Source organism: Danio rerio, chromosome 23 (genome assembly GCF_049306965.1).
Source record: "Danio rerio strain Tuebingen ecotype United States chromosome 23, GRCz12tu, whole genome shotgun sequence".
NCBI classification, from domain to species: Eukaryota; Metazoa; Chordata; class Actinopteri; order Cypriniformes; family Danionidae; genus Danio; species Danio rerio.
The window spans coordinates 38,298,464-38,317,178 of NC_133198.1; the positions used below are offsets into that span (position 1 = coordinate 38,298,464).

At 38.2% G+C, this 18,715-nt stretch overlaps 1 protein-coding gene and 1 long non-coding RNA gene across 4 annotated transcripts; both read right to left on the reverse strand.

Annotated features, from left to right (window-relative positions):
* Positions 1-3,562: 3,562 nt before the first annotated feature.
* On the reverse strand, positions 3,563-11,737 carry klf15 (Kruppel like factor 15). Its single transcript, NM_212746.3, is given in 3 exon segments — positions 3,563-4,475; positions 8,397-9,633; positions 11,586-11,737. Coding segments are annotated over 2 exon segments (1,329 nt in total). The 5' UTR covers positions 9,557-9,633; positions 11,586-11,737; the 3' UTR covers positions 3,563-4,306.
* Positions 11,738-14,661: 2,924 nt separating this feature from the next.
* Positions 14,662-18,315, reverse strand: LOC103909704 (uncharacterized). Of its 3 annotated transcripts, none has more exons than XR_012398650.1 (6): positions 18,262-18,315; positions 18,073-18,134; positions 17,532-17,598; positions 16,681-16,728; positions 16,455-16,570; positions 14,662-15,863 (listed from the first exon to the last, which is right to left on the reverse strand). It is a non-coding gene; the product is annotated as an uncharacterized lncRNA (long non-coding RNA). The 3 variants fall into 3 exon arrangements; XR_659751.4 differs by having other exon boundaries at positions 16,681-16,733; XR_012398649.1 differs by lacking the exon at positions 18,073-18,134 and having other exon boundaries at positions 16,681-16,733.
* Between the last annotated feature and the right edge of the window lie 400 nt (positions 18,316-18,715).

Below are 18,715 nucleotides of genomic sequence, written 5' to 3' on the forward strand. Positions count from 1 at the left end.
CACACCTGAACCAATTAATTAGGACCTGAACACCACTTGATAATTACAGGCAGGTGTGTTTGATATGGGTTGCAACTAAAATCTGCAGGAAGGTGGCTCTCCAGGAACAGGGTTGGCCACCACTGGTCTAATCTGATTCAATGATTTATGCTAAGCTAAGCTAAATTTGCTCCAGCCAGACACAGAGATTGGCTGAATTATTAATAAATAGTAGAACTCAACTGTTTAACTTTAGGTGGCTTGTAAAATGAGCCTACAGTATTTCCAAAAAAACAGGAGCATTTTTTCAAGTGTAAATCTGACTTTAATAGCGAGTAAACTCATTGTAATTTGAAACCATGAAGTTGACGTTAAAAGCAATAGGTTTACTCATTTTTTTTTTAAAGTAGTCAACTGATTACTTTTTACAATGACGATTTCATTGACTGACACACAAGCTGGAGTATGTTTTGAGCCTGTATACTTTACTATACTATACTATATACTTGTTAAAAATACAAACAACAGAAAGAAAGGCAAAAACAAAAAGTTCTTATTTTCCATTTATTTGTAAATGCATCTGACGTATATCAAGAAAAATATATAATATTTATATATATATATATATTGAATTGTTATTATGTACATTGGTTTACATTTTACAGGGGACATTTATACAATCAAAGACGTGAGATACGTCAGTAGAAGAATATCCGGTACTCTCTGATCCAACAACATTTTGTACAAAGCCTGTACATACAGTATACATACATTCAATGTTGGCCACAAGCACCGATTTCACCGAGAAATTTCATGTAGACGGCAAGGAATGCATTGCTAACAGCAGCCTCCGCCTGGGTGTCTGTGTTACTGGTGATGTAGTTTTACTGGGTGGGGCTTGACGAAACGATGGCACCGTTTGCATGTTAAACAGGCACAAAACAGCAGCAAAACATCCACATACTGTACGTCTCCTTCATTCCTAAGAGGAATCTTCTGGTCTGCGAGAGGTCTGATTTCCTCGCGCTCATCAACATCTGACGTGAGATCAGATTTCCAGATCACAACAGTTGCTAAATATTATAAGCAGAGCAGCAAAACCATACCGTAATCATTTCTACGTGATCCCCCAAACCACAGTCAGATGGCAGCTTGAGATGGTTCTGGTTCTTGAAATGGCAGAATTGTCACATTATTTCGGCGAATGCGCGTACGGCTGTGCCTGTCGGTGCAGTAAAAAGAGGCACTCTGGGTTTGTTGGACTACAGTTTTGGCGAAAACAGACTGCATAGATCAAATGGCATTGTTACAAAGCTCTCCTCAAAACCCAATTATAAAACACGTTAAATATTAGCATGAACTATCAGCACCCCACTGGATATTACACCCATTTTCTTTTAGCGAACACATGGTCTGCATGTCCTATCAGTAGTCAAGCTGTGCCCATGACTACAGTTCCCATGAAGAGCTCCAGATGCGTCCCAGACTTCACTTCCCATGCATGAGGATTTGACCTGCAAGCGTCCCCTGTGTGCGGGAGCTCGCGGTTCAGACCGGTTAGCACCTTGCAATTCCAGTTTCTGTCGTTCAAGCTTGTCATTTTGGCAGATAGTGTAGTAGTCCCAGGTCAAAAGGACTGTTTGAGGCAGGTTACGAAGGGTTGATACGTCTGTATTAACCTAGCTTAGCTATTGACTCACTATCATATTTCTCAGACAAAAACGTGTTGAAAATCTCTTCAAACCGCAAGCATTCAACCACAAATGCCTTGGCCCCGGCTGCAAACGTTTAGATTAGAGAAAGGCCCAGGAGGTATTGATTTTCTTTTTGTTTGTTTTTGGATGAAAGCAACCAATGAAATGACAAAAATGAAGAATGAAATGAAGATTCGTTCAATACTGATCAGAAGGCCGATTCACATCCAACAAATGTGCGTGTTTTGACTTCGGTTGATTTCGCTATATGGTCTGTCCTTCACAGTTTGCAGGCTGAAAGTCAAGAGGAAAAGCCTCCATGTTTGCCAATAGCTTATAATGGCACAGTCCGACCCAGCGGGCACCTTGATGTCAAAAAATACAATTGATTAAAATTCCAAAATACTAATCGATTTGATGCCGGTTGACTATCTTGATGTCAAGACGACATCAATTTGACACAACATTATAGTCGAAAAACACATGAATTAATTTTTAGGTGTTTTTTGACACCAATATTAAACATCAATGGTCTATATGCACACTGATTTTTATTTCAGCCAGTCAGCCCCAGGGCTTCCGGTGAATTGTCGGGTTTAAGATCTGATTTCTTTAAAAAAGATCTTCACTGCCTGGCTGAGATACGATATAAAGTGGGTAGCAGACCAAACGAGATGCACTGTACTAAATTATATTTTTCCGCACCATGTCTTTAAAATATGGAAATTTATTTTACCCTTAGTATTTTCAATGGAGTTTCTGCGCTCTGTGCTGATCCTAACTGTTTAAATGGTCTGTCATCAACTTTTACGCTTTAACAACCAACTAAATGCTTAAGTCTATTTAACGGATTGTATTTTAATTACATTGCAACATCGATGCGGTAAAAGGAACCTTATGAAGTTTAAAACATTCACATAAATCTTTCACCGAAAGTTCATCATTGGCTGAAAAACACTAGCTGTGCATATAGCCCATTTGATGTGGTTTTGAAATCAAGGTAGTTTACATGTAATGCAGGGTTACAAAATCCAGTGTACATTTGTAGTTTTAGTATCATAATATTTTGGGGTCATTATTTTGATCAAAATGGCATCACTGTGTGGATGTCAAATGAACGTCATGTGTTTTAACACGTTTTTTTTTTTTTTCTACCCAGGCTCATTGGGGATATGTACCTAGGTCTACATTTCTGGGGACAGCGAAATACGTAAACGGAGGTACAGTTGAAATCAGAATTATTCGACCCCTTTAAATTTATTTTTTTTATTTTATTTTTTATATATTTTTCAAATGATGTTTAAAAGAGCAAGAATTTTTTCACAGAATGTCTGATTTTTTTTTTTCTGAAGAAAGTCTTATTTGTTTTATTTCGGCTAGAGTAAAAACGGTTTTTAATTTTTTAATAAACATTTTAAGGTTATTATTAAATTATTAAATTAAATTATTAGCCCCTTCAAGCTATATTTTTCAATAGTCTACAGAACAAACCATCATTATACAATAACTTGCCTAATTACCTTTGCCTAGTTAACCTAATTAACCTAGTTAAGCCTTTAAATGTCACTTTAAGCTGTATAATAGTGTCTTGAAAAATATCTAGTCAAATATTATTTACTGTCATTATGGCAAGATAAAATTTATCAATTATGAAAAACTATTATGTTTAAAAATGTGTTGAGATCTGCTCTCCATTAAACAGAAATCGGGAAAAAAATATACAGAGGGGCTAATAATTTAGGGGGGCTAATAATTTTCACTTCAACTGTACGTCTGCTCGCAGTTTCTGCACTCACCCCCTTCCCTAAACCCAACCAATCTTTAAAAAGAAAAGTCACCACGGCATGTCACCACATAATTTTCAGGCTGTTGTCTATCTATTTATTTTATTTTTTGCTTTTGTTTGACCTGGTTTCTAAAACCATTCTAAAACTTGACATAGCAGTCAACTCTGCTCAGTGCTTTAAGTTCACCAATGTATGCATCAAGCTACTGGGCAAACTGGTAACACTGGAAAAAATGTCCAAAAGTGAACAGAAGCCATCGACGGTATCATACCAATCCGTTGCGTTCATTTTAAAGACAAAATGCAGTCAGAGGTACCTCTGGCTGCATAATTTGCGCTCTTCAGAAATGCAGACACGGGTATGTATCCACAATGCGCCTGTGTTGGTTTTTTAATGTGTTTTTGAAGTAGTTTTGACATCAAGGTGCTGGCTAGGTACCAATGATCAGTAGTTCAAATGAACTCGAGTTTGTTTGTTTGTTTGTTTGATTTTTTGGTTTAGAGAAGCTAAACACGTTATGTTGGCAAAAAGAAGCAACTTTACCATGATATTAACAAGGAATGTTGATGACGGGCAGATACATCAACAATTCATACATCAAACAAAAATGCTTTGAATGTTACATTTGCTCTCGAAAACATAAAAAACAATCGTCGAACGCTACAAAAATACAATCTACGAATCTTACGACATCTGTGAGGCCGACGAGTCAAGTAACAGTTTCAAAACAAACTCTTCTTCAGCTCATCCGAGCCTCAAGTAATAAATTATCACAGTACCACAAGTCTTTCGTTGGTTGGTTTGCTCTTTCTATCTCTGTGTCTCCACGGTGGGGGTGTTGCGGGGTCAGTGTGCAGTGCGCGCTGTCCTGCTGCTTCGTGGAAAGCGATGGACTTTGATGTGTTTGGACAGGTGATCGCTGCGGGCAAATTTCTTCTCACAGACGGGGCACTGGTAGGGCTTCACTCCAGAGTGAGACCGGCGATGCCGTGATAGCTCGTCCGACCGGGAGAATCTGCAAGAAAAGTCCAGAGATTAAGCCAAATATGCACTTTAATCAAACAATATGTATTGTGGAAAGCACTGTACAACTGTGTTACTCGCTTTCGTTGGTATTTTGATTTATGACCATGTCTAAAAAAGGAGGAGGGTCTAAATGCTTCTGTTACAGTTGTATTGAAGTCAACATGGTCTATATTTACGTTCCTCATCCTGCTCTCGTGATCGTTCATCTAAATATACCAACTTTGTATGCCTGTGAAACAGCTATCCTAATGTTACTTCAGTTGTGTCTCATGATTTTCCAAACTAATATGCTTGTTCATAATGATTAGTGAAGAAATTTACATGAAAAGTCCACAAGCAAGACTTCTTGTGGACTTTAAGTAAACATCCAGTGCTTAATTGGATTTCCATTATGGAAATACATAATAGCGAACAAATTAGATCTTCAATTAAAGATATTCTTCATTTATTTTCCCCTGTGGTTTTAAACCTTTATGAGTTTCGTTCTTCTGTTAAACACAAAACATGACATTTTGAAGAATGCTGGTTGCACTAACATAGTCAATAGCATTTTTCAAAAGAAAAAAGAAACTCAAATAGGTTTTGAACAAGAGAAGGGTGAATAAATGATGACAATTTTCATTCTTATTTCAGTGTCTTCACTCAAATGTGATTTTGTAAGAGCAGATATCACTGCGAAACTGGATAAAAGGTGAAAATAGTTCTGGCGTTACTGAGTATCAAAATGAAAAGCACTGAATCAGTGACAGTGAAATCTCTTTCACGGGCTTTAAGTCGAATAATCTGACACGGAGCGCATGCAGAGTCCGTTAAAACTGTCAAACAATTGCTCAGTGTCTTCACTGCTCTGCAGCAAATGGTTTGAGCTCAGAGCAGATCTAATGAGCAACTATATTTAACCCAGAGCTTAACCCAGTGCTCAAGTTCCAACAGAAGATTTGCACCACATTCACGCTGTTAATGTTTAAAGCAACTCTCAGAAGCAGAAAAAAACACAGCTATTTAAAAACAATTCCAAACATTTCCCTTAACTCAATCCAAGTTATGCCATCTAACCCTGCACTGAGTAAAATAATAGAGCCTCCTGGGAAATTACATCTTCAGACTACAAAATAACTCAACTTTACACTACGTTTATACTACCAATCGACATCTTACACAATAATAAGCATCTGAAGAGAGGGTGTACTTCTGTTGGAAATGAGAAAAGCAGCTCTTGCTCAACCCCATGCCGAGGTTTCATATGAAGCCATAGGCGAGGTAGTATCTGTTTCTAATGTCCCGGGAACATGTGTAGAGTATTTGCAAGGCTATAAAAACCAGTCCCTCTCTCTCCTGCTTAGCTTTTCTTCCAGCTTCATAACAAGCTTAGACAGAAAAGTTGCAGTTGCAGCTACGCTAGCTGTAATGTGCTAGCTTTGTGCTGAATCCAAACACAAAACCCCTGCAGTGCCTAAGAAAACTAATAAGATTCTCATTTCAAACACAAAAGAGAAGATTTCGCCATCTAAGTCATATAGCTGTGGTGGTTTTTGACTGTCAGGGTATTTGATATACCACATGCATGGTATGCGAGCAAGTCTTTGAAGTATATTGGGATGGGATAGTGGTGGACTAATTGTTGCCCTGTGGGACAGGATGGGATGAGGCACCCCTCCTTGTTGGACGTCAGAGCTCAAAATCGAAGCTGTTCCAGCATGCTCTACAGCACACTTGCATTCAAATGCACACACTTTTGCATTGTGGACAAAGAGTTACTCCTTTGCAAACACATAAAACTAAGCCTGCGCCTATGCTTGCACCCAGGAAGTCCTTACTTTCTATTTTAAAATACGCCAGCTTGCTCTGCTACATGTTGATACTGCAAACTGCATTAGTTCCAATACAGCTTTTTATGCAGGTTTGTCCTATACTAACCTTTGTGTGCAAGCTGCATGAAACAAAGTATGAGCTTCCTGGTTTGTTTTCAGGCCCCTATGGGGGAATAGCAAAGGACATGACATGTGCGCGAAAAACGCGTGTTGACACCAAGCCAACTGGTGTGTTTTCCAGTTAAGCACCATTTTTAAAACTATTGTGTGCACTTTTAGGTCAAAGAAATCTCCAATCAGATTGCGAGCTTGGTTTTGTGTGTTTGTGTCACTTGGACAATTTTATTTGCGGAGTACCAAAGGAATGCTGAAAATGCTGGCAGATCACTGCCGCAGCCTGGCTTGAGGCAGCCAATGGGGCATTCTTCTGTTGCTTTCTTCCCTGCATCCATTTCCTGACGGTGTTTCGGAGACCTCAGTCAGACTCTCAGACTGCTGAAGGACAGTCACTGCCAACTGCTATCTAGAAGCAAGGCTAACCAAGGTCACTGATAACAAGAGACCTCACCAACATTAGGTCTTACCGCACTTGACAAGAGACTTCTCTCTCTTTAGCATTCAACCAGCCATTCTGGTTTTTTTTATATAATTTGGTAATTTTGGCATGAATCTAGTGACACAGTGGCTCAGTGGTTAGCACTGTCGCCTCACTGCAAGAAGGTCGCTGGTTTGAGCCCCATTTTGGTCAGTTGCCATTTCTGTGTGAAGTTCCCCCAAAGTCCAAAGACATGCACTATGAATTGAATAAACTAAATTGGCCGTAGTGTACTTGTGTGAATGAGTGTGTATGTTTCTCAGTACTGAGTTGCAGCTGGAAGGGCATCCACTGTGTAAAACATATGCTGAATAAGTTGGCAATTCATTCCGCTGTGGTGACCCTGGTGAATAAAGGAACTAAGCCGAAGGAAAATTAATGAATTTCATGAAACTAGGCATTGACTAGATCATTGACAGCAGCTCTCATCTGAGAGAGGAACTTGGAACCTGATTAAAGCTAAATCAGGGATACTACTATGCCAAGTGCTTGAAGAATGTACTCAAACTTGATAACTACTGCAATCAATTTAAGATTGCACTTTCTGAGTAAACATCATGCACAAATGTATGAACATACTATAACCAGCACTTGGAGCTTTATCAAGACTGTCGATCCTGACCTTACTGCAACTGCTGGTGCACTTTACATGGTATCCAGGCCTGTTCGGTAAGATTGGAGCTGGACATAGACTAAGAGTAAACAAATGTAGCAGCGAATAGGGCAAAGTCTGCCTCTTCAAAGACTTTATCTAATCTCCAAACAGCAGAGATAACACAAAACAAGACCCAAAAATCTAAGGACAAATTGAGAATGAAATTTATACACAGTGAGTGTCAAGCAGAGTAGGCAGCTGAATTGCAGTAATAGGTGATATCTTCCAACAAATTGTTCAGATGCATTATAAACCACATTGAATTGTGTATGTAACTTTACGGCAAACTACGCCTAATCAAATGTGTGTTAATAAATTGTTGGAGTAATGTTTACTACAGCATGTAACATTAAAAAGTCTGATTGATTTAATTGGTTTGTTTAATTCAGGGGTCTTCAGTCTTGCTTCTGGTTGTTCATATTAATTAAACCCCTGAACCATGTAATCAAGCTCTTCAGGATTACTTGACACTTCAATGCAAGTGTATTGCTGCAGGTTTGATGAATGGCAACAATATAAACTGATATTCAAAAACTTGCTCAAAAGCAAAAAATATGAGTATCAACCTAGCAAACTGCTAGATTTGAGCCTTGCCTAGTCTCTGTCTGAAGTTCATTCATGGATGGTCAACAAAGATAATGACCACTTTCGCAATAACTACAACTTACTGAAGTGAAAGCCTTTCGTACACACACAGACCTTGACAGTTAACCTCAGTGCTTACGTAAAGGGAAAAAAAAACTGTACAGCACTGACATTTGTAAATGTATAGATCTGAAATCTGTCCAAACAATATTTTCAAAAACAAAGTTGTGCACACATGGGATGTCTCCATACTTTACCACTCACCTCCAGTCACAACCAGGCCAAGTGCATGCGAATGGTTTCTCGCCCGTGTGTCTCCTCAGGTGGGCCTTTAGGTGGCTGCTTTTGGTGTACATCTTGGCACAGCCAGGGAAAGTACACTTGTGCATTTTTATAAGATCAGCAACCAAGCTCTTCTGGAATTTATGACCTCCAACTACAAGCCCTGTGCCCTGGCCATCACCTGTCCCGTTCTCCCCAAGACCCAAGGGCTTAGCGGCAATAGGAACCGGGGCAATGCGGACAAACTTGGAGGAAGAATTGTTAAGGCTGGCTGGCGGGATCACCTGAGGAACCAGGGCGAAGGTTTGACCCTGGATGTTGACGAGGAGCTGGGCTATTTTGATGTCTGAAGCAGGTGGTGTTGGCGACGAGGGGGATGGGGTTTTAGGGCTTGATTCCTGTTTCACTTGAACGGGCTGAAGCTGTAGAATCACAGGCATGCTTGGACTCTCCACCATCACAACCTTCCCAGAAGAGTCCTCCCTTTTCAGCGAGCTCTGAGGATTTGTTGAGGTCCCTACTGTGGGACTTTTGGGATCAGAGTTGGCATCAACTATGTCACTCAAGACAGGCACTGTTTGGTCTAAGCTTTGAGCCCGAGGTTCTGTAGCTCCTTGGATGCTTGCACAGGTTACTAGACCCTCGCCAGCTTCCTCCTTCAAAGCCACCACCTCCATGTTTTCTTCCAGGAATTCCTCAATCTCCTCCAGAGTGGGCTGAAACAGTAGCCCCGCATGGTCCTCCAAGTCTCCAGGGAAAACAGGGAACTCAAAGCACTCCTCTTTGGCACGGTCCCGTCGTGACTCCCAAGCCAGCCCCATTGGAAGGACAGGAGGAACCATAGGAGATATCGAGGTTGAGGAGTTTTGGCTCAAGGTTAGGGACTGAGAGTGAAGGAAGTCAAGGAGGCCATCTTGGCTCTCTCCACTCGAGTTACTCCCACAACTAGAGCCCAACCCCTGAGACTCAGGGCTGGAACAGGAACGTGGGCTAGATGAGTCACTCAGGTTATCGTCTGAGAATGGGGATGGAAGCATATGGTACACCCCCTCGTCTGTCACCATATCCGATGGGTTATGGGTTGGCAGCAAACAAGTGTAAGGAAAGAAAGTCTCTTCATCAAGACGCAAGTGATCCACCATTCCTGGCTAATGCCTGTCCAAAGCAAGGTGGCCACTTGAACAGTTCCCTGCTGTGAATGATTCAGGCCTTTCTCTGGCTATAAAAAGATAAGAAAAGTGGGATTAGCAGTGATGACCTATGATAGATGCACAACACTTTAATTTAGACATTGTTTTGTCCTACAAAAGTTTAATGGCATCAAACATAAGCAACCTAGAGGCCTGATTTTTCAAGATATCACTGAGTACATTTACGATTATATTTGAATATCTGATTTGATAGGATAATAGCAATCATGAGACTAACAGACCTAAACAGTTCGAATTAATTCAGAATGTATGATATATAGACATTAACAGACAGCATGTAGTCTTGGTACAAGCACACTCTCAAAGATACAGGCGCACTCTTAAAAAAAGAACCAGTTATGCCACAGAAGATTTTTTAATTTTGAAAAATATTTTTGTGGAAAGGTATTTAAATATATATTTTTTTAATGGTGGAGAACATTTTTTTAATTCTTTATATTGTTTTTTTTCCACTATAAAGAACCTTTTGTGGAATGAAAAGTTTCTTTTTGGAACCACTGATGCCAGTAATTCACTTTATATTTGAGATTTTCATGCCTTTAAATGTTTGACAGCATTGCAAAAGCTGTCATCAGATCAACTGTACACAGAGCCAGGCCTACTATAACTCAATGACTCTATTCTACACTACAAGCTAATGGCTAAGCTAACATCAACTCCTGTCTTGTGGATGTGTGAGGCACTGGAAACAATTTACTGTAATAGCTGCATGCGTCAAGCTAAAATAAGTATGTGAACATGTTACTCCCTCGCTACAAGCCTTGCTATAAGCTAACCCCATTTAGACAAGATAGCATTGTGCACACACAGAGTCTTATATTATTGTGCTTGATTGGAAACAGATGATAACTGGAAACCAAAACTCCTGCCAAGGGCACACATACAATGATGTTGTTATGTGTGAGACAACTCAGCAATTAAATCAGAAACTTTGTGCAATAACTTTGTTTTATCCTGTTTTTTTGTGTGTGTGTGTGTGTGTTAAATTTGATGTATAGCATGCTTTTCTTGTTAGCATGGAAGACCAACTGCTGCTATGAGCTTATCAACTGCTTGTATGACATTTAATAAGGCAACATTGTTCATTTCTGGGAAGCTAACCACCAAAGCAATTGCTAATTTCATTTGAGCATTCCTTGGCTCATGCACTAAAATTAAAGGGAAAAAGAAATTGCAGTCATAACAGTGTAATAACACATGAAAAAGTTCTAGCAAATGTAAATGAATCATATATTGGTAATGCACACTCATATAAATAAGCTACATTATAAAAAGTAAACACAGATATCCCCTCAAAATATACTAAATGATCTCCATCACAGATGGTTGAAGTACTTCATGAATCAGTAGCTACTGGAAACTTTTAAATGGTGTTTAATCGCGTTGGTGATTCAAGCGCCCCCTGTCGGTGGCAAAATGACCGAAAGTAACCCTGACATCTACAGGCAGTGTCAACACCCACATGTGTCCACTGCAAACTCACGAGGAGACCTTGTTTTTCAAATACCCCTAGACACAGCAAAATGACTTTAAATCTCCGGTTAATGGCATACTCTACTCTAAATGTGTTTTGAAAATATATAATTGGTGTTGCAACAATAAGATTACATGAAATATGTGTACTTAACAATAATAATAAACAACAATTACATATGCAAAGCAATACATATGTTCAATCATTAAAATATTGAATTATATAAATAAATGTAATTTAGGAATAGCAAAAACAAAGTTTTAAATATGCAACACTTATGTACATGCTTTATAAAATAATTATATGCGTTGTTTACTTATTAAATTTCTCTCTATAAATATATTCATATACTTCAACTTAATAAATACTGTTAATAATGTATTTGCCTCACGTTTCGACGCAGCAAATAGTTGCGTGCAGTTTCCGCGCACGCACGCACGCGACTAGTCGACGCGCAATTGAAAGCATAAAAACAGGCAAACTTACCTCTCTAAATGACTCGCATTAATCCTGGGTGCTTAAAGCGCCAGTAGAATCCGTTTCTCCGTGCTGAAGAATGCTTCATTAGCCGTTAAATGTGCCCTTGAGACATGAGGCGTCTCATGGCCGATCATGCTCTCCTGTCTGGAGTATACGCTGCTGTCACACGATTGTGTCTTGTGGGCTTTAAGAGTAGATTTGGGGAAAGGCTGCTGAAGGCTCGTCCGCTCCACACGCCGGGATTGGTGGATCTGTCGACGAGGGCAGGACTCTTGCCTTTTGTCGTCAATGAACGGCTTTTACTGAAGTACACAGTTGCTTCTGTCAACTGACCGAGCGGAGGAACTTTAACTCTTGCGGCGGTCCTGCATTTGGCAGGGGAAAGTTGTTTTCCTAGACGACGGAGGATGAGGTCAAGTGTAAAAGCTGAATAGGTAAAAAATCAATAGTCATTAAAGGGACAGCTCACTGTCAAATGTAATTTTAATCACAATTTACTCACGCTCAATTTGTTCCAAACTTTTATGTGTTGCTTCTGTTGAACACTACTGAGGATGTTTTAAAGAAAGCTGCAAACAAGTAACCATCAACTTCCATAGTAGGAAAAACAAATACTATGACTTCCATAGTAGAACAAATGCTATAAAAGTCAAGGGTTACAGGTTTTTAGCATTCTTAAAAATATTTGCTTTAGTGTTCAACAGAAGAAAATCACAAAGGTTTGAAACAAGTAAAGGGTGAGTAAATGATAATTGAATAGGTAAAATTAATAGTCATTAAAGGGATAGGTCGCTTTAAATGAAAATGTAATCACTACTTACTCACCCTTAAGTTTTTCCAGAATTTTTTGAGTTGCTTTATTCTGTTGAAGACAACTGAGGATGTTTTGAAGAAAGCTGCAAACATGTAAGCGTTGACTTTCATCGTAGGAAAAAAAAAACATTATGAATTCCATAATAGGAAAAACAAAAGCTATAAAAGTCAATGGTTACAGGTTTGCAGCATTCTTCAAAATATCATCTTTTCAGATGCTTTATTCTGTTGAAGACAACTGAAGATGTTTTGAAGAAAGTTGTAAACATGTAACTGTTGACTTCCATAGTAGGACAAACAAAAACTATATAAGTCAATGGTTACAGGTTTGCAGCATTCTTCAAAATATCTTCTTTTCAGTTGCTTTATTCTGTCGAAAACTACTGAGGATGTTTTGAAGAAAACTGCAAACATGTAACCATTGACTTCCATAGTGGGAAAAAAAACACAATGACTTCCATAGTAGAAAACAAAAACTATAGAAGTCAATGGTTACAGGTTTGCAACATTCTTACAAATATCTTCATTTGTGTTCAACAGAAGAAACTCATAAAGGTTTGAAACAAGTAAAGGGTGAGTAAATGATAATAGATTTTTCATTTTTGGGTGAACTGTCCCTTAAATAGTTCCCAGTTGATTGATAATTACATTATGAATTCAGAACTTTTTCATATTACAAATTTTCTGGACACACCAATAAGTTTGCAATAGTTAACATTTACTAACATGAATGGGAAAAAAGAGTACCAGGACAGCCTTTATTAATCATTCTTCAACATTTACTAATGTATTATTAAAATCCAAAGCTTAACATTAGCTAATGCACTGTGAGTTAACAAATAAGTGACGGTTGACTGTATTATTCATATTATATACGTTTTTTTAATTTCATATTTAATTTTAACAAAGATGAATAAATGATGGCGACGCAGTTTCGCAGTAGGTAGTGCTGTTGCCTCACAGCAAGAAGGTCGCTGGTTCGGGCTTCGGCTCAGTTGGCGTATCTGTGTGGAGTTTGCATGTTCTCCCTGCGTTCGCGTGGGTTTCCTCTGGGTGCTCCGATTTCCCCCACAGTCTAAAGACATGCGGTACAGGTGAATTGGGTAGGCTAAATTGTCTGTAGTGTGTGAGTGTGTGAGTGTGTTTGTGTGTGTGTTTCTCAGAGATGGGTTGCGGCTGGAAGGGCATCCGCTGTGTAAAAACATGCTGGATTAGTTGGTGGTTCATTCCGCTTCGGCGACCCCGGATTAATAAAGGGACTAAGCCGACAAGAAAATGAATGAATGAATGAATGAATAAATAATGGAATAAAAGCACCGCCTATTATTCACAGTTGTAAATATATTAAGATTAAATAATGTAACTTTATTGTGGTGTTACCAGTTTTCTAAAATGTAATGTTTTAATGTGAAGAGTTCAGATACCAAAGCCTTCAAAGTGCACTCTAAAAACTGCTGGGTTGAAAACAACCCAATTTGGGTTGTTTTGGTAACCCAGCGCTGGGTAAAAAAGGGACAAACCCAACGCTGGGTTACTTTAACCCAGCAAGTTGGGTTACAAGTTTAACCCAGCATGCTGGGTTGTGATTTTAACCCAACTATTAGTTAAAAATTACTACACTGCTGGGTTGAATGTAACCCAAAATGGGTCAGAAATTTAATCTAGAAACTGATGATTAAAATCACTAAAATAAAAACAATTCTACAGCAATACATAGTTGTTCAGTAATGGAATTTTATTTATGACAAAAGATAAAATGTGTCCAAATGAATTTGAGATTTTTCCCATCTGCACCTCAGCATTAACCCTTTGACTGCCTGCTCTACCAAATGGTTGACCTTGTTTTTACTGTTTTAAATAATGACTGTTAAAGTCATAAGAAAAAAGATGATTTAGTGTTCAAAATGTTTATATACATATAAAAAAATATATATATATATATTTTTTTTTTAATTGGTCTTACACATAATTTTTCAGATTTTTCATAATTCTGGTACTTTTACCATAAACATACATATCAATCATTTGGTAGAGGTTGATATTTTAGAAATTATAACATGTGTTAAAATGTACTGATAGTGTTCAATAGCGACATTAGCAGTTGAGAAATGCAATCCAATTTTTTTTTCTTGAAAGGGTTGTTAAAGGGTTAAGACGATTTCTGTGAAAATTTATCAAACTGTATCACAGAAACACTGACTAAAGTTCAGTAACAATGCATCAGACTGAAATCAGACAAATTACCTTAAGAAAATGCATATTTGAAATACATTCAAAAACATTTGCATCATTTATAAATCAGGAATCATCAGTAAGGCAATTGCAATGTTATTGCAGAGTAGAGAAAAACAATAGTATAAGGAAGTAATAATGAAAATGCATCTAAATGACTGAAGTCAGAAAGTAATTTGAGCACAAACATCAACATATTCTCATATAAATCATCAACTGCAATGCAGAAAAAAATATGTGAAAGTAATAATGAAAAGGCATCAAACAGCTTGAAAAAACAAAACAAACAATAAAAACTAAGAAAATACAAATTTTATATTAAGAAAAAATAAGAAAACATTTTATAACTTTCCCTTTAACAATTATGTGCAAACATCAATATATGAGCTATAAAGCAATCATCAGTAAGGATGATCAAGTTCAATGTAAATGCAGTTTTGAAGAAAAAACAGATATAAAAGTTAAAATGAAACCTGAGGATGGAAGCATTTTAAAACAAATTTGAAATAGGAAAACTTTTTTTAACTTTTACTCGAACAATCATGTGCAAACATCAATCCTGAGATATAAAAGAGTCTGTAAGAAACATTATTTGCAATGTAACTGCAGTGTAGAGTGTCTTAAAAAATATCGAGTCCATTATTATGTGCCGTCATCATAGCAAAGAGAAAAGAAATCAGTTATTAGAAATGAGTTATTAAAACTATTCTTTAGAAATGGGTGTCATGGTGGCACAGTGGGTAGTACGATTGCCTCACAGCAACAAGGTCGGTGGTTTAAGCCTCAGCTGGGTCAGTTGGTGTTTCTGTGTGGAGTTTGCATGTTTTCCCCGTGTTCGTGTGGGTTTTCTCTGGGTGCTCCTTTTCCCCCACAATCCAAAGTACAAGTTAAAGAACACAGAATCCAAGGAAGCAGTGAGGTCACAGTATTAATTATTACTGTTTGTCAGCAAAAATTAATGCTAGCAGAACCCTTACTGCTAGTGTCTCCTCCCCAGGATGTCCATAAACCACAGTCTGCCACACCAGGGAACACTGCTTGGGGTAGTTCACACCAAAGATGTAGAATGCTTTATAGCAAACGTCCACTTTGGCAAGTAATGTACTTTGCAATAATAAATAGCACAGCACGTGAGCAAAGGCTTGAAAGAAGTGGTGGTCTCCAAGGATGAGAACATGAGGAAACTCAATAGATTCTTGAATTCAATGGATGAAGATACTCAGCAATATTGGTCCCAATCTGAAAAAATAAATAGAAGTAAGATTTATTAAAAACTCAAAAGTGTAAAAGTTAAATATCTTTAGAGTTAACTTTAGAACACCTAAAATACCTTTAGAAGCAATTAAGGCCATAACACACCAAGCTATCAGCCAGTGTTTGCATTAGTTAACCACTGACCATGGCACCATGCTGCAATTTTTTGGCCCGAGTGAAGATGACAATGCAACAACAGGTTTGCCTAAGGAACTTTTTTTAATAAGTAATAGTAAGGCAAGATGAGCATTTGAAATTATTAAGTATTTAATTGTGTTTTCTTAATGAGAATAGATAAGACCCTTCTTCCTGAGCTGGGACTGTTTGCAACCGTATTTGTATAATTTGAAGCCGCATTTAAATTTTCTTTAAAAACTTCAAAAATGAGGCACAATCTCAGTCCAAGATGGATAAAATTGCTGAAATATTTTCCTAAAAAAAAAATCTTTCTGACTGAAGAAAGAATGACATGAACATCTTGGGTGACATCTTTTTATGTTTTACGCAGCAGATGCCCTTTCAACTGCAACCCATCACACTCTCATTTACACACACACTATGGACAATTCAGCTTACCCAATTCAGCTACACCGCATGTCATTGGACTGTGGAGGGGAAACCCATCCAAGGCTCAAACCAGCGACCATCTTGCTGTGAGGCGACAGCACTACCCACTGCGCCCCCATGCCACCCTAATAACAAACATAAAAATAACATTTTCATTGTTAATAAAATAACTAAGACAATCATTATGCATTAAATGCATCATTATGCATCGAGAAACCTTTAATTGAATCCTTACCCTCTGAATTGTATTCAAATTGACCTAAAAACGAGGAAAGGTTCGCTCCTGTGCTAAAAATCAAACAAGAGAATGTCACTGGTTGCATGAACAGCAGATTTTAAAAAATAACCAGACAAAAACAAATTGGCATTAGAGTTCAATCTCTCAGTTTAAAGTGTTGAAGTGGCTAATGATTACTAGGGCTGCCCCCTAATAATTGAATAACCATTAGTCAACTAAAAATTTATTATTCATTCATTCATTTTCTTTTTAGCTTTGTCGCTTTATTAATCTGGGGTAACCACAATGGAATGAACCACCAACATATCCAGCATAAGTTTTATGCAGCGAATGCCCTTTCAGCTGCAACCCATCACTGGGAAACAAATACTCATTCACACACATACACCATTGACAATTTAGTCTACTTAATTCACCTTTACCACGTCTTTGGAAACCGGGGCACCTGGAGGAAACCCACGCGAACACGGGGAGAACATGCAAACTCCACACAGAAAGGCCTATTGACCCAGCCAAGGATCGATCAAGTGACCTTGTTGCTATGAGGCGAATGTGCTACCCACTAGTTGCAGAAAAAAAGTCCACACTGGCAAGGTCAATGTATGCTGCATGAATCCGCTGTGTAAAAAATATGCTGGATAAGTTGGCGGTTCATTCCGCTGTGGCGACCCCAGATTAATAAAGGGACTGAGTCAAAAAGAAAATGAATTAATGAATAAATGGTTTATTAATAAATCTGTAATTATTCAACTAATGCTTCAAATGAACATCACAAGTCAACCAGACAAATGTTTAGACAAGGGCAGCCCTAATGATTACAATGAACCAAGTAAAATATTATTACATACCTTCAAATGTGGGGATTAACTCCTCAAGATTGCATTCTTTTAGTTTGATTTTCACGCAATTATCCATCTGAAAAAGAATAACAGATAAAAGCGTTTAAGCAAAATTAAGTAAAAAAAGATCATGTTAGCCAAAAGTCACTATATCACAAAAATACTCCTAAATGATAATAATTATCCAGGGTGTCACATAAAACGGTGGTCAAACTTTTTCTTTTTGCAGTCGAAGATGATTAGGTTGGAATTAGTCTTAGCTCAGACATTTCCGTTAGCATGAAACGACCCTTACATACAGGATTAATTAAAGATAGCTCAAATCACGTCTAGAATGTAAAATGCTCATAGTAAATTAATAACATTTGCTATTCAATGTACAGATGTACAGCTAAACAAAATGTACATGCAGAGCAGGACAATTATTGTATATATTTTGATAAAAAAAAAAAACATTGTTAGAAGCTGAATTCAACACTTATGCATCAAAGTATTGTCACAAAAATCCATGAACAAACTTAAGAAATACAATAGTAAAAATACTACTTACTGCTTTACAGTTAACACCCCAGAAAGATCACAAATCACAGTAACGTTACTTACTGTCATCACCTAGCCAACATAAAAATCTGTGTCATTCAAAAGGTATTTTATTACAATAAAAAGCTCCTAAATTATCCTAGGTGTTGTGTTTATAAAGTGGTCATCAAACATGCTTCACGTTAGTTTCATTAGTTACCTTATACTTTTCGAGCTCCTTCCGATGCCATGCGCGCTTACCCGTCCACCGATCAACAGGCTGGGCGTGAGGTGGAGCAACATGTCGGGCGTGAGGCGAGCACAGGTCAGGAGTTAGGCGGAGCAACAGCTCGGGCGTTAGGCGGAGAAACAGGTCCGGAGAAACAGGTCGCCGTTAGGCGGAGAAACAGGTCCGGAGAAACAGGTCCGGAGAAACACGTCGCCGTTAGGCGGAGAAACAGATCCGGACAAACAGGTGGCTCGTCAGGCGGACTCGGAGCAACAGTTCAGCCATAAGGCGAGCACAGGTCAGCGTGAGGCGGAGCAACAAGTCGGCCATCAGGCGGAGAAACAGAAAAAAAAGCGCGTGTATATTATACTAAGTAAACTAAGTGTGTTATTTCTTATGAAAATTGTTAAAAACACACTAAATAACTTACGTCTCACACAGAATT